The following is a 16,791-nucleotide window of genomic DNA, read 5'->3' as shown; positions in this document are numbered from 1 at the left end:
ATTAGAAAACAGTTCTGTATACAAGCTTAGCAAAGATTGGATACATAACCAGATATATTTCATATCATACTTGACATTTGTTGGCTCTTTCAACCCCCGCCCCCCCTCCTCTATCTACCCCTTTCTGTCACTCTGTAGTAGAAAAATCTTACAATTCAACAAATTACCTTCCTAGCTGTCCTTTCTTTTGAAAGAGGTAACTCTTGATCCATTTTGATACCTTGTCAAAGAATCCACTAGTTTTGAGGAAACCACCGGTTGTAGTGACCAATCCCTCGACTCCACTTGTCCAGGCTTTATCAAGCTTTCTTCTCAGTGAATCTTAGAAAGATAAACAGACATTTCAAGTTACAGCATGAGTTCGTCTGTTCTTCTGTACATTTTACTGAAACCCTTATGTCAGGTTTGTAGTACAAGTACAACAGCATGAGTATGGATACACATAGAATTCACATTGACATGAAATGACATTGACATTTGACATTAAGTGTACAGGGATATCATTCAATAATGTAGTAGTACCTACACTACAATTTAATATATATTAGACTGTAACTTTTACAGAGGAAGTATTAATTTTTTCCTTAAAGTAGTACGATGTGGCTAAAAATTTAATCAGATGTTAGGAACAATCTGTTTTTTTTATTTAGTTTTTATTTAAATCTGCCGCATCTCCGTCAAATGACCATCATTAAGATTTAGAATGGGTATACCCATTACGTACAGGAACACTGAAAATCTTTCCGAGAGCTAAGTTGAAATAGCGCCAACAGTAAATCTTCAGCAGCTGGCATGTGGACACAGGTCTATTGAATGCAACAAGAGAGAAAGAAAGGAAACTTGCATACAAATTAGAAAACAAAAGAACAGCTGATTTCATGTTATAACGAAGAAACTGACTTGATGATATTAAGATAACCCTTATAACAGACTTATCATATCATGCAAATCTTTCAAAGTTGGATTAACTTTCGGTTTGAGCAAGAAGATCAAGCAAAGTTGAAACAGACATAACAAGAAATATTCCAGCAATATTTTAGCTTGCAGGGCAATAATAACAATGACATTGCTATATAAAACAATTGAAATTACTGAATTATTCTCTTTAAGTTAGCTTTGCTAAATGAGAGGTACATTGACACAAAGTACCTAGTCCATAAGCTTTCATAACTGGTACCAGGGATTATTCATGCAGCTTTATACCGTAGAATTACTTGAACCAATAAAATGTGAAACCTGTGATTGTTCTTACCTTCACACTACTGAAAAAACTAGCAGCAACATCACATATCAGATTAACGGTCCTGATTTTGGCCTCATCGCTGTGAGGTTCCTGATGAGCAGCTTGTAGAGTCTGGTAGATTACGCCAAGAATCTGCTCTGTGAACATATCATCCAGATATGGCTCTGAAGAGGATCGTAGGAAATAAAATCATCTTTAAAACGGCCAGAATGTATTTCATAACTTTAAATTAAATTTATTTGTATATAATTATGTCAAGGGTGATAAAACCTTTTGTTTACAAAACAAACAAATCGTAAACTACTTTGACATTACAAGCTACGGGTGGTAGGTCCTTCCTTTTTAAAGAAACATAGACTATGCTGAACATTGTACATAGATACAGATGGCAGCATTCCACAGACAAATATACATGGTTTACATTTGACCAGACTTTTAGGGTCAGCAAAACTATAGTTAATAGCAGTAATGCTCCAAACTTGATCAAGTTTCCCTATAAGGTTGTCCAAAGATGATTTCACAAACTATAAACGTCAGCTGGGATTCATAAAATGAATGACTTGAGTGATATCTTGTTACAAGACTACGGTGGACAAGCTTACTGTTCAAAGCAAACTTCTGCAAATGTCTAAGGCAATCGAGGAAAGTAAACTTTACTAAAGATTTTAACTTTTGATAGTACTGATATAATCAACCATCTCTCTTCATACAAAACAACAACAGACAAGTTCTTACTATCATCAGAGTCAGTCTCAAATGCCATTCCCACCAAGTTCCAGTAATCCGGGGTCACCATGGCGGAACCAGACATACTTTCCTTACAGAGGTCGGAGGTCAGGTGTACTAATCTTTCTGCAAAATTTGAGGATGAATACCACTGCTTCTTCAAAGATTGATCCTCAAATTCTTTAACCTGAAACAGAATCGTAACAAATATTAAAAATAAAAATTGCAAAACTATAACTTTGTAATCGACAGCCTTCCTTCCATGCACAAATATACAATTGCTATAGCCATAAATTGGTTGAATTAGGAATATAGAACATTATCTGGATGTTTTCTTTTCTATTACAAACGAAATGAACATGTGGGGGAAAAAATGGTAGGAGACATTCTCAACTTGTCTTTTTTCTCAAAATTTGCACAAAATTTGCAATTTATATACAAATTATTGCATTCAAAGAGTTCTGTACTTGTTCCACATAAACATGAAAACATATTTTCCAACATTTTCAGGAAGGTACCCATGCAGGGTTTTATAAAGATTTTTTAATTCCAACAAAACCCTCTTAAACATAAAAAAAAAATTTTCAGGAAGGTACCCATGCAGGGTTTTATAAAGATTTTTTAATTCCAACAAAACCCTCTTAAACATAAAACAAATATAAAGAAAATCATATGGTTAAAAAAAGGAGCACTTACTTTCTTCAAAAATGTTGCAACCTTGTGCAAGTTTTGTAAATGACTTAAGGCATCGTCCAACAAAGCTGATTGTTCCAGTCGAGGGCACTGTGTAATAATTTGAAGTATCATATCGACCAGTGTATCGAACATTTCATCATTTTTGTCTTCCATTCTATTACTGTCTAATATTCTTGATACAAGAATATTTAAAACCTTTTTCTTTCCATCCTTGGCATCTTTCGAATCTGACATGTCGACCACTCTGTCAACCATTCCTAATTCTCTCCCTCGTCTCTCAAATTCTGATCTGTCATTCGCTGACACCAGCAGAGAATAAAATGTGGAGGAAGACTGTAAACCAAACTGTAAATCATTGACGAAGGAAAAATGGTGGACCTTGTTCTTGGATCGAGTCCAACTGTGAGCCAACAACTTCTCTACGAATTCACTGAAATGAACGTCGTTATCTAATGCATCGAGTCTTTCCTGTTTCTTAGAACTGGATTCATCCGGCTTCATTTCGTCTTTGTTCTCTAATTGGCTTTCTTTATTGCTTTTAGGTTCTTCCAACTGGTTGAACGAAACCTTGGGGTTGAAGGTCACTCTGGTTCTTCCTCCGGCGGATTTCGTTCGTACGAGTCTCCTATAAAGTTTATCCGATTCTCCGGGGCAATTCAAGTCTGTGATGCATGCCGCGAGGTTACGCATATGGCTTGATTGTGGTGGTTCTTCTTCTAATATACCGAGACAGGTGTCGCTAAATTTCTGCCAAAATCGCTTCAAAGTCTCTTCGACACCGACTTGTTTCAAACTAATTTTCGACAGATACGATAGGAAGGAAGACATTTGTGAGAACATGACCTGTGACCCTGCCTGCTTGTGCTTGTCTCTAAGAGTATTCTCCGCGGATGGCAACAGCTGATAAAAAGAGAAGAGGAAATTAAGGTACTTGAACCGCAAAATATCAAATAATTATCAAATAATTTTGAAACAGTCATTATGATGAATAAGCTTCTTATTATCACATTAGTTTGTTTCCATGTCTTAAATTGGAATAATTGGATAATTAAATGAGGTGATGGTTTCTTATACTTGAGCAAAGTACTGCATTTTTAAAAACATAACTATGCTTCTGCTTTGAAAAATCTGTGAAGAAGGAGTAACAATTCAAATTAATTACACACTAACTAGTAACAGTGCTTGAGATGGGCAAATTAAAAGATCGCCATTCCTGAGGTTATAGACTAGGCAGGTCTCTGAATGCTGGCACAACACTTTTATAGTCCATGACAACCTTTTTGGTGTAAGATTAATAAATCCTGGTGTAAGGGACGCGGATAACTTGAATAGTACTACAAAAGGTCCAATTCATACAATCTCTCCAATTCAACAGTCTTTAATGAACTTAATCTCTCAACATAACGATCTTACATTAAGTCCATTAAACTTCAACTAAGGTAACTGAAACCTTTTATTGAATCTATAGTTGCTTTTTCTTGATATTACTGAATTATTGCCAATACTAACCTCTTCAAGAAGAATGTAGTTGAGAAATGACAAATCAATTTCCTCTTTAACTGAGGTAGAAGCTGCATAGTGCAGACACTCCACATAGGCTTTCAAAATGGCTGCCTCCTCACCACTGCTACCATCTATTGGACAGTCAAACAAACTGAAGAAAGGGAAAAACAAGAATACAAATACTCATAATTCTTCCAAAATTGTGAAAACAGACTGAAAAACTCCTTTCACTGTCATGGGTTTATGTCTCCTATAACATAGTGTAAGGAACTTTGTACCAGAGAGGTGAAAAACAGCTCTAAGCTTACTATCTTTGCAATCTAAGGGGCTCTTGTCCTCCCTCCAATTCACCCCCCTCCCATTATCACTCTTGTTTATGTCATGAATCATGTAAAGCCTCAGGCGTGGGCACCCTACCAGCCTACCCTACCCCGCTCCAGCAAGGTATAAAGATGGTTAGTTCTCTCAGAGAGGTGAAAAACAGCTCCAAGCATACCTATCTCTGCACCCTTAAGGGCCCTAATCCTCCCCGGATCCCCACCCCCCATTATCACTCTTGTTTATGTTAATGAATCTGTACAGCCTCAGGCAAGGGCACCCTAACAGCCTATCCTACCCTACCCCCTCCAGCAAGGTATAAAGAGGGTTCGTTCTCTCTGGACCATTGTAGAAAATTATTTGAGAACTACTGTTATTAAGGATACTTACCCTTGTTTCAATTTCTCAAAGAAGTTTCTGTAAAACTTTAATTTATCTTCCATGACCTCAGAAGGTAGATGGCTTAGTAACGGTAATAGATTTGGAAAGACGATGTAGGCTGATCCTTTACCAGCCTGCTTCAAAAGATACCAGATCTTAGGAAGGACTGCCTTTTGCAGGTTTACATGACTCCAGCATACCTATTAGGGAAATGAAGAGATTAAATAATAGAGAAGTCAAGTGAAGAAAATGACATGGGGACTTTCAAAATTTACTTGAAATGAGAATCAGTTTGATTCACAAACTACTACATTTCAACAGAATATATATATACAAACTTGCCAAAAAAACAAAAACAACAAGGGGCTCCTTAGTTTTACCTTTATCATAATGGGATAATCTTCTCATATGGGAATAAATCTTTTCAAAATAGAATAAATTTCTCTTTTGAAACTTTTCACAATCACAATTCTGTCAGATTTGACCATGATTACAAAAACACAATTTTTTTTAATGCTAATCCCTTGCCTTTTCATAAGAAAAAATCAACGAGCTTATGACAATATTGTAGCTTCTGACAAAAAATTATGATCACAACGTAAGGAAGCTTTGATTGACTACCATCACTTTGTTCTGATGGTGCGTAAAGGAACAGGGTTTTACAGGAAATATTGCTGCATGGCTACCAAAATATTTTGAGATTTCTTTGATATATTCATTAAGTCTGTTTTGTAATACTGTTCATACTTACAGGATATTTTGATATCAATACTAAGACAGTCTGCCATAAGTTTGATACTACCCTCGAATCTGTTTCGTCTAAACTACAGAGGACAAGAGGTGCCATTTTGGAAAGATACTTTTCAGTCACTGTCGGAAATCTATCGCAGAGTCCTTTTAGCATGGCAAAGAATCCACTTCGTATCTGTGGGAGAAGAAAATATTTATAACACCTAGATTTGATTTTTCAATAACATCAATGTAGAAAATAAATCTATATTAATATAATATGAATATTCAATGATATGTAGGTCAAAGAGATGTTAGGAAATTTAAATGTTACTTCATCCTCCCAATCTCATCTTCCCTCCTTCTTACCACCCTCCCCCACCCCCACCTCCATTTTTGTTAAATAAGCATCAGGCATCAGGTACTCCATCCTGCCTCTTCTATTGTTGTAATAAGTCCTGACTGCACTACTGGAGGTAGTCGTTTCATAACTTAGTTACCATAGAGATAACACAGTGCCTCAAGTCATGGCTGTATATGAATTTACTTGACTTTAAAATATAATGACTTGGTACAACTCTGCCCTCTTCTAATTGATTAAAACTTTCATTCATCCACAAATTATAGAGGTAGATGTAATAAAGGTCTACCAAAATGCTGATCCACAATTTCAACCATATGTGCACAAATTCCAATTACAGGTCACAACAACAATTTACTTTTAGTGTTTAATGTTTGACTAATCTCTGCTTATCCCTGATCTAAAGCAGCAAAATAAAATAAAGACAACTTATATATCTGTGACAAATGACAAGTAAATAAGTCAAAGCAGTAAAATAAAAAGACAATATGAGATAAAGCAAAGCACTTGTCAAATGAGAAAATGTGTCTTGTTTCATAAAATCTCTTATCTTCTCATGCTGCGTGAACTTGCTCAGGTCTCTTACATGTGGCGATGTATGCTTTCCAAATTTCCAGAATTTATCTTGTTTCAAGAGATCAGCGAGTTGTTGGTTTGCCGTCTCCAGTGATTTCTCAGGTGATAGGTCGATAAGTAACTTTAATGAGAGAATGGTCGATGCTACGATGTCGTTGTAATGTTCCGTCCGTTCAGCTGGTGATAACGTTCTGTGTTATGAGGAAAACGATCATGGCATCAGTTTACAAAAGACATTTCTTTTCGACCGTTTGTTTATATCCAATACAAATATTACAATAGCAAAGAGGATAAAGAGTGAAGTGAGGGTATTATGAATTATTCATAACATTGATGAAGACCAATGCAGGAATGAACAGTCATATATTCAGGACGATGACATGATTAATTTGCATAACAATAAAACCATTAACATGTGACACACAATATCACTTGTGTGTTTAACCTCTTAGAAAAAGGTAAAGCAAATATTTACTGATACATTTTGCAACTTTATAAATGTGAACTTCATAGAATCCCCTTTATGCAAGAAAATAATTTTTTCAAAGCGTTATCTCAAAGTAGTATACTTGACTAGGGAGATTTAAACAGAACTGAAACAGGAATTTACAAGTTAAGACAAACCATTGTCTTATCCTCTTACTTCGAATCGGTCAAACTTTCCACCGTCTCCACTAGTAAATTTGCTTCGATGAAAGCCAAGACTTCTTTGATGCAAAATCCAGCCGCTCCCTGTCTTTTCTCATCTGATGGAAATGCTCTCTTGAAGGCCATCTTTGCAGCCAAGGCACAAGGAGGGTAACCGTCACACTGCCCTAGCAACCAAGAGCCCAACAGCAGCTTTAGGTGAGGAGCGAGGTTTCGACCCGATCTGACGACTAGATGCTGTAATGCATGCTGGGTTGCTTCTCTAACTCTTTTATCTGTGTCCTGAGGAAGAGGAACAACTATTTTATCCAAATATTTGAACAAGTTTGATTTGAACATTTCCTGTTATGTTTTCCAACAGAATGGTTTGACCAACTCCTGACCATCCGAGCTGCTTCACAGGACGTCCTACGAAGACAAGCTGACACTATTTTAGGTTAGAAAGTTTACTGACATTCATTGTCAAAAATCCTGTAAGGTAATTAACAAATTCTGTTGTCTCTTCTAGCAGTTAACAATGTGATACTATGCAGCACATTATGACTTATATAGAATAACATTTTACCCCATGTATCATCTTAAATACCATCATGCCATTTTCTACACTATTTTCAAAGATTTTGTAAAATGTGTACCAGTCTCAGGATTGAATTGTTGTGACATCAAGCACAACTCAGCAAACTTGTGGCAAGGAAGCAGGAACAACTATTGCATCACCAACACTGTTGCAGTGGCATTGAAATGATAAACTTGGCTAGTAGGGGAGGAGGAGGGGAGGTGGTGATGAATCAATGATTGCCAATGAATGCTAATAAGTTCTGCCGGGTCATTGCCTAAAAAGTTTGGGGACCGTTGTCTAATCTACACAGGTTTGATACTGGTAATCATTACACTAATTTCAGGTGAAAAAACCCCATAAAATCAAAAAGGGTATGAGATATAACATCTTCAAAGTTCAATTACTAATTTACCATGACTAATCTGTTATAGAGTCTTGGAAAATGAGGCAATGCACCAAGAACTTCCTGTTCTTCTTTCGACTTGCAAAATTCTCCAAAATCTTGAATAGCCTGAAAGAAGATATTTTGTCAAGAATACGGAAAAAGCAATTTATGTAAAAAAATTTGAACAAATTTTTTTTAAACACTCATAATATTTTTAACAACATATAGGCATAGCCATATCTAAATAGTCTTTTTGAGAAAATAGTTCTCGTTTTGATAAAAACAGTAATTCAATTATAAGTTGACTTATAAATTTATAACAAGGGCTCAATGCTTTTTTATGGGCATGGAGACTACACAGAATGTTTACAAAAATTAATAGTTAGGTAAAAAGTTAACTGTTAAGTGGAATTGACAGAAACTTTACAGGACTTCGCCATTCTACTTGACAGTAAAAAATGTAATGCATCAAATTTTTGCTAGACGGTACTGATAAGTCCTAATTTAATGTAATGTGATTGGATGGATTCCTCATCAGCACCATCATTAATATTCACCTTCATTTTAGTGACTGAATCTTTCTTAGTCATCTTTCTCATGGTGATTCTGAAATCATCATCCAGATCTCTGTCAAAGTCTTCTCCGGCTCTCATTGATGGGATGTAGCCGAGGTCACCTGATAAGGCTCCAAATCCCACAAAGCTGACAGCTCCACCACCATCTTTCTCAAGAAGCTTGGCTGTCCGTCCACTGCTCGATGGCTACAAAAGAAGTTAAATTTACATAGGACATTCAAGTTACAGTAGTTTAATGAATGTTACTGCAACATCAACTGGTAGATGCAAAGTACTATACTTTGGGCAAAAATGTTATAGCATTCTTGAGTAAAATATTTGCCATATTTCAGGCAATCTGGACTCGGTTGATACTTTTAGTACTCAGTTTACCAGTTAAGGAGACCTTTGTAAAACAATATGGATTCGGCTGGAATATATAAGCATGCATGCTGTTGGTACAGTATACTACTGTGGATGGGTATATTATCATTTGAGATTTCATAAATGACACTCTGTTAGGTTTTAGAATTTATTTTTAATTTAGTTCACAGTAGGCCTTCCTCTTGCACTGTAAAGCACTTGACAACTGGGTTACAGTAAGAGGGGAATTACTTTAAAAATTTCTGAAAATGTGGAAATTGTGATTTTAGAGTATGGAAAATGAATAGTCAACAAACATACCACAACTTTTGATGGAGTGTTATAAAAATGGGGATGGAATGTTGTAGGCCTACTTGTAGCCAATAGCGTAGTATTATTTCATATCCTATTTCCTATTTCTCATCCAAGTATTATTACATCCTAGTATTATTATTTCACATCGTAGAATATTTTCACATCAACCGGTGCTGTGGCCAAGTGGATAAAGGCGGTGGCATTTGAAGCAGTGAGGCAAACTAGCAATCAGGAGGTTTCGGGTTTGATACCCAGCCAAGTCATATTAAGGTGGGTTTTTCATCCAAGACAAGAGCAATCTACGGTTTTCCCATCTGAAAGGACTTTTAATTGAAAAGATTCCAAACTTGAGTGAAAATATTGAATTGGCAGCCACCTGACGTGTAACTGTAAGTTGTAATCCATAATCCCCTGCGGGCTTCTCCCAGAGTCCTACTTTGTAAAAAGGCCGTGGCTATTCTAACGACTAGTCGTAACAATTATTTATAAACTATTCTTACGACAAAGGCGAATTCAAGCGCAGAAAGTAAATAAAGCAACTGCGCATATAGTAGGGGTAACCCTAACCCTAACTTTAACCCTAAACCCCAATCCTAACCCTAACCCTAACCGGAAATTATTGTTACTCCTGGTCGTAAAAAATAGTTCTCCTGTCATAAAAATAGCAACTGCGCATGCGTAGTCGGAAATTATTCTTACGAACAGTCGTAAGAAAAGCCATTGTTGTAAAAATAACTGCTGATTATAAAAATTATTAACCTAACAAACATAGGTTAGAAATAAAGGATAAAGGGGTACAAGGAAACCTTGTATTTTACTGTATAACAGGCGACGAACTTGACGCCTGTGATAATACTAGTCAGTGTTGTAGTAGTAGTACTCAGTCATAGTAGCACAGCAGTCTGGGTAATGGTTAGGCCAAGTGTTACTGTTAGTTAAACTAGGCTATGATAAGCATAACTGCCAGACTTAACGTTAGGCCTAAGCCAGTGTTAGCACAGGCCCAGCCAACCGAACTACTCACTTTCACGTTTCCTTTAGTTCTTTGCTTTTTCCCACTCATGGCTTCGACCCACTTTACATCAATTTAGGATGATAAACAATTAGTGAGTAATAAACATATCTTGTGGTCACCGGCACGTGTAACTTATATAACTAGTCTCGCAAGTAGCATACGTATGAACTATGATTTATTTTCGATGGCAGGTTTACATATGGGGGCTGCCATGTTGTATTTTCGACTTGATCAAGCATGCAGGTTCTTTGCCGCTTCACGTCAAACTGTAACTGGGTTTCAAGTGACGATGTTATTGATGGTATTCATCTGCACAAAGTAAGGAATACAGTAACCAAGGTAGGCATAAATTATTTCAACTGTTAGAACCCTCATGATCTAATGTTCGTTCTGTCAGGCTAGTAACGTAGCTACCGTCTGAAATTGTTTCTTCATTTCTCTGTAACTAAGTGTATCTTAACTAGGCCATCTGCAGTAGGCTGCATTTACACATCCTATTTGGATAGCCTACCCCTCATCCAAACAGGGGGATGGCCTAAGTTATGTATTAATGGTTACAGCAAAAGGCGAATTATCAATGTTTAATCCAATGCAATTTTCTTTATATCCCACAAACTAAGCTTTGCATTAGATGTTATTTCACCAATTGTCAGTAGCTACTAGTACTAGCTAGAATAGTGCTGTTGTGATAAGAAGTTACACCAATGCTCAGTTATGGTATTTCTGAAACAGTGTTTATTGTAAATAAGGGAACAAAAAAGATTTGAGCTTTTATTGCTCCTTAAAAACCGTCATGCTTTCATACAACAAAATGCTTAGTATCCCTTGTTTACGGTTTTCACATATATATAACTATAATAGCATTGTTTGCTGTAATGTTTTTGTTGCAGGAAACTCATTAGAGATAGTGTTTTATCAGTTCATCATGTGTTAACATGATAGAAAAGGTGTGCAGTAATGTCATACCAAGCTAGTCTGTCTCAAGGAGTCCAGCAACAATCCAACACGCCAGGTAATATTTCTAATTTCTGTGAACATGTTCCTATTAATCAAATATTTTTGGCATCTGGATGCATCTGACATGAATTTCATTGCACTAATTTCTCTGCATCACATCAGGACAATTAATGAAAAAATTAATTTCATAGTCAAAAAGTATCATGCTTGAGTGCATAATGGTCATTGTGGAAATACTCGCTGAAACATAATCAGATATGCTAATAAATAATACATTTGCTTTCTCAATTCATGATTTGGTTTAAAAAGAACATTCACCCCCCCCCCCCAGTTTAGTATGGCTTTGGTATCCTTTCATTTATGCAATAGCATGGCAAAATAATTGTTTCTCTGAAGAAAATCATGTTTTGTGACTGTTCTGGAGTTATGTATGCATTGTAACCAAAGGACCATAGAAGATTTAACACTCTTTGAAATATTGTAAAATCTAATGCAGAGAAATTTTTTAGATCTGCAAAGTTATTGATTGTATCCATATTCCTCCAATAATTACTAATTTTTCATTTGCAAGGAGATCTGCCTACTAACTAAATGCTTTTGAAGGATGTTGTGAACTCAACCCTTTAAATCTAGAAAAAAATTACCAAGCATTGCTTTTTTGGTTAAAACTATCACAACGTTTCAATTGCCATTTTCTCATCCCTACCTGTTTTGTTTGCTTATCTTTGCTTCTACAGCCATGCATTGCTTCCCCCTCCTTTTTTTTTGCATGATTTTTGCAGCTTGGTATGCTTCAAAGTTTGCTCAGTGGTACATTGCATGGTTCACGAATGCAACATAGGAATGGTAGATCCAAATTCTCTTCATTAAAATGTTCAGTACAAATTTTTTATGGTTATTTGGTGCAACCAAGAGGAAAGACCTGGATGTCCAAGATCATAGGTAGAGTCGTATATATGTCAGGGTCATCGGTTATCCTCTACCCACCATTGTTATCAGTAATGTCAGAAATGTTGTCTAGGAATGTTAAAGAACACATTTACAGAGAAAAAAAAAACAGAACAGTTTGACCTACCACTGGACTAATAGAAGAATCCTCTTGTGCATTTTAGGATTGAAGTAGACTCACAAGGTTTGCTCCACATCATATTTAGGCCATCAGAAAAATTGAAAACAGAGATCTTTAAGTATAAAAAGTTGGTTATTCTTTACATACAGAATATGACTTGTTGTTGGGCCAGGGTAGAAATCCACCACAGACCAAAGTAAATTTTTCTGGTAAGGAATTTGTGTTAAATTACTAAATATAAGTTTTACTGGTGCATAAGTACTTCAAATTGTATTCAGTGTATATGGTGCTTATATATGGCCAAACAGCTGTTAAGGAATGTTGCATCTGTTAATTTGTTTGTTTCAATATCGAAATGAACAATTTTGCATTTCTTTTGCACTTTCATCCTCATTTCGTTTGCTATCTCAATTTTCTGTTTTGGGTGTTCAGTTGCTACGTTCATTTTCATGAAAACTTGGTGGCTTGGTGCATCTGTTTTGTTTTGCTCTATGTTCTTTTGCTTCTGTTTGGTGTTTTTACTACAATGAATGGGTAAGATTTTGAGGTTGAAAAATTCTACAGCACAAACAAAAAACATCAATCAGCATTCAAATTTGCCACCATGCCCTCTGTTTTCTACTTTTATCTCTCTTGTTTTCTTTAATAATGAGCAGATGGCATGAAATGGCAGCATAGAATCTTACCATGTTTGCTGCCCTCTTTGGCCATTCCAAATTGTTTCCCGTTTTTGTCAACTGCTGCTCTTTGTGTAAATGTTATTTCAAGTTTTATTTTGAGCTTTAGAGTTCTTGCGTTGTTGCGTTTATTTTCTCTAGAGAATTCCCCCGCTACCAATGATTGGTTCACACCACATATTGCTCCATTAAGAGAAGATCAGGAGGTCAACGTGGAAGGGAAGGATAGAAATGAATTTCGAAAAAACTCAAATAAACCATGTAAGTCAACATTTGTAATATTTGTAAGTTAAAAAGAAAAAGTAATTGGAAAGAATAGTCCACAATACATATGAACAATATTATCATTCGTTTATTCAAATGTAATTTACAGATTTTTTTTATTTTTTTAGTTTGGCGCTTTTATCATTCACCTGCAGGTACTAGAATGCCAATTAAACCATCTGATCTTACAATATATTTAGATGGGTTTTTCCATATCTGAGCTGTGGCTCATCCCACAATTGTGCCACTTTGAAGCCAGACTTGTGGTTGATTTGCCTTGTTATGTCAATTTCATTTCTAGGCACATCTTGTCTCTGTTGCTGGGTTCTTATTCATTTATATTGCAGTGTTATGTTGTTTGTTAAACTCTTTAACTATGTGTACCTTCTGATTAATTTGACAGAGTTGTTTTGTTTGGTTGTATCCTTTTGAACTTTGAACTTTAATGCAGCTTCAATTAACCAATTAAGCTTTGTAAAACTACAGTTTTAATTATTTCCTGTTGTTTGACTTGTCTGATTATGTATGTTGCAGAAAATGTCTTCTATGCTAATATTTCCTGTCCAACCCACTGTACTTCTTCAGTTGATATAAATTAATAGTTAAATGGATTGGTTGGTTTATTCGCTGGTTACAATATGTTTGGTTGTGGACCTCTTTCCTGTTATGAAGGAACTCAAAATCCTGAAATCCATAACTCTGTAATAATCAATTGAATATGTGATATATATTTATATATGTATATATATTTGTATACATGTAACATTGATATATATATAGATATGTATTTATATGTATGTATGCATGTATGTATATGTACGTACAGTACATACATATATACAAATTTATGTATGTATGCATGTATGTATGTATGTATTACATTACATTACATTCAATTGACTATTACATAATAACTATTACAATAATTTATAAATAATTAATTTAATATAATTTAAGAATTTTTGAAGAAGACCCCAGGCATGGTTAAACTTCTTGATACATTTTTGTATACGTTGTGCTCAGCCCATCTGAACATTTCTTTTTAGGACTAAGGATATACATTTCTTAAACCTATACATGTGTTGTTTGTTGTACATACGTACCTCTCAACCAGTAATGTACTGCAGAAGGAACTACCATTAATTTATTCCCCTAGTGCTCTGAACTTCATAATTAAACTGCTTTACAGTCACTCAATACGTATTGTCCTTGTTATGGATCCAGTACTCAGGCTCTTCCAGTTAATTAAACTCCTCCCTCATGCTGTGGATCTAACACATACTTGTCTCCTCTGTGTGTAGCTTTTGCTGGTATTGTTTGCTGACTCTAGCTGGTTTGCTAGCAGTGTTTGATATTGGGTTTTGATTAAACAGAAGAAGATCTGATTGCAAAGAGTGAGGAGCGAGATGAGAGTTAGGTCGCTGGTGTTCGTAACCCGTCACAAAAGTTGTGGAAATATTTGCAGAGGAAGAGCCGTTTGAACATTCATTAACAATGACATGGTACTAGCTGTAGCATGGAAACTGAAATTGATGGCTAATTTTTTTTTTATAGTAGTTTGAAAATACAAGGAACTCTATTTGGAAAAAGGTTATTGTTTAACAGGACGTAACTTTTGTCAATGCTGCGAAGGGGATTTTTTATGTGTATCTGCAGACATGTCATTATTTTTGCATTGAAATAGTGTACATGCATGTTGAAGTATGAAGAAGAGATCAAGAGGAATTTGTTTAAATCAGTTTTTATTATTTACAAGTAACATAAACAGTGGATCTAAATATTTGTCATATCATGCTTGAATGCCTGTTCTATGTGGGCGATCGCAGCTCCAATGTGAGCCATTCTGATTAAGTGTTAACTCAAGCTCTGAGGTGTACAGCACCCAAAATGAGTTTGACAGGAAGTGAGGAGTTGGATTCCAGTTTGGACGTATTTGATGATAAGTATTTGACAGCAACTCCGAGAAAGTTTGATGGCGATGTTTCAGAAGAGGAATTCTGTGTTGTTGATGAAAAATCCAGAAAATTAAATGGTATGGTAAAACTTTTTTGGTAATTTCTACAGCAGGATGGTTGTTTGATTCTTACTTCAAGTTAATACTGTATAAATTTCTCTCTAGTATGCGAGCCTTCAGAGTAAATCTGTATGGTTCATTTCTAAGTAAAAACAAATTTAAAATTAAAATGGTGAAGCTTGGGAACTTTTATATAGATGCCATCATAAAAAGTTGATAAAACTTGTGTTCACATGAATAAGTAGGTAGTTTGGTTAGATATAGTTCTGAAACTTATTTGAATGGTATTTGACATTGGTCACTCACTGCAAGTAAAGAGCTTACCTTCATAGTTTTAAACATTGAGCACTGTCACATGTAGAGGGGAATGATTTATCCACTATAGCATTGCAAATGTCTATGCAAACTCACCAACTTGCCATCCAACTTTTTTATGCACAGAACAGTAGTATTTTCAATATTGTATGATAAAGAAAATGTGTGAACATTAGTAGGGACTACTGTATGTACATTTTAAATGCTAATTTATTCTCTAACATAATACAAATAACCATAGTGTGAATGTCAAGTGATATAGAGAGTTGATAATATATTTGCTTGTACGTTAACTTTCTAATTTTATCTGTGACACTGTCAAAGCAAGATGCTGAATGTGTCAATATTGACAACAATGTTCAGGAAGTTTAAATACACCATACACCATATGTTGCTAATATTGACAGTTCTTTTGTTATAAGGTTTAATTAACAATGCCAGTAGCATGTATTAACAAGGTGTATTGTTACTTGTAGCTGTCCACTCAAGGACTGACTTTTGTTCTTAAATCTATTGTAATATGATCGTCGATTTATTGATTAATACCTATTATTTGTGCATCCATTTAAATTAACATATAATATTATGTATCTAGTATGATAGGTCTGACTGTGTATTGATTGAACGGTTTGGACTTTGCTGGTACCTAGATCGTTGGGGGTGTTTATGATGCAGCAGTGTGGTATATATGGTAGTACACAGTGTAAATGACAGTAGCACTGTGGCAGTGTATTGATACATCAGTCAATAGTCATAAACAACGTCTGCAGTAGAGTAATATTTACTATCAGGGTGAGTTTAGCTAGATCTGTATTGTGCAGGAACATATTGTCTGAATTTGCAATAACACTGACAAACAAACATGTAAAACTGAGATTTCAATATTTCATATAATAAAGTGGAAAGAATAAAGAAAGATGTTCCTGTTCGGCATTATGGATTATAAGGTTGACATGCTTTATCATCAAATATAATAAAGTAACGGAGGAAATGACACAAAAATTGGATTTGTGTCTTTGAAAGTACTTAAGATACTAAAGGTTAAGTGTAGAAACCCTTTTTATATATCTTTACATGAACTTGTTTTCAATTTGATTTTTTTTTTTTGGCATTGCAAGAGATA

The 16,791-nt window shown here is 35.3% G+C and overlaps 2 protein-coding genes across 2 annotated transcripts in view; one reads left to right on the top strand and one right to left on the bottom strand.

The window, feature by feature from the left end:
- LOC139962575 (E3 ubiquitin-protein ligase listerin-like) overlaps nucleotides 1–10,569 on the bottom strand; it is a 26,467-nt gene extending 15,898 nt beyond the window's left edge. Inside the window, exons 1-13 of the mRNA XM_071962694.1 lie at nucleotides 10,382–10,569; nucleotides 8,683–8,886; nucleotides 8,153–8,251; nucleotides 7,177–7,463; nucleotides 6,544–6,724; nucleotides 5,619–5,792; nucleotides 4,877–5,067; nucleotides 4,175–4,319; nucleotides 2,666–3,565; nucleotides 1,979–2,156; nucleotides 1,253–1,407; nucleotides 725–806; nucleotides 168–321 (exon numbers count right to left, since the gene is read on the bottom strand). Coding sequence (XP_071818795.1) covers nucleotides 168–321; nucleotides 725–806; nucleotides 1,253–1,407; nucleotides 1,979–2,156; nucleotides 2,666–3,565; nucleotides 4,175–4,319; nucleotides 4,877–5,067; nucleotides 5,619–5,792; nucleotides 6,544–6,724; nucleotides 7,177–7,463; nucleotides 8,153–8,251; nucleotides 8,683–8,886; nucleotides 10,382–10,420 — 2,789 coding nt within the window. The 5' untranslated portion in view covers nucleotides 10,421–10,569. The remainder of the gene's footprint in view (nucleotides 1–167; nucleotides 322–724; nucleotides 807–1,252; nucleotides 1,408–1,978; nucleotides 2,157–2,665; nucleotides 3,566–4,174; nucleotides 4,320–4,876; nucleotides 5,068–5,618; nucleotides 5,793–6,543; nucleotides 6,725–7,176; nucleotides 7,464–8,152; nucleotides 8,252–8,682; nucleotides 8,887–10,381) is intronic.
- The window catches only part of LOC139962587 (uncharacterized), a 26,463-nt gene continuing 20,241 nt past the window's right edge, over nucleotides 10,570–16,791 (top strand). The window contains exons 1-4 of the mRNA XM_071962716.1: nucleotides 10,570–10,711; nucleotides 11,263–11,384; nucleotides 12,548–12,607; nucleotides 13,217–13,336. Coding sequence (XP_071818817.1) covers nucleotides 11,330–11,384; nucleotides 12,548–12,607; nucleotides 13,217–13,336 — 235 coding nt within the window. The 5' untranslated portion in view covers nucleotides 10,570–10,711; nucleotides 11,263–11,329. The remainder of the gene's footprint in view (nucleotides 10,712–11,262; nucleotides 11,385–12,547; nucleotides 12,608–13,216; nucleotides 13,337–16,791) is intronic.

Source organism: Apostichopus japonicus, chromosome 21 (genome assembly GCF_037975245.1).
Source record: "Apostichopus japonicus isolate 1M-3 chromosome 21, ASM3797524v1, whole genome shotgun sequence".
Lineage (NCBI taxonomy): Eukaryota > Metazoa > Echinodermata > Holothuroidea > Aspidochirotida > Stichopodidae > Apostichopus > Apostichopus japonicus.
This window is presented reverse-complemented; position numbering and strand designations above follow the sequence as displayed.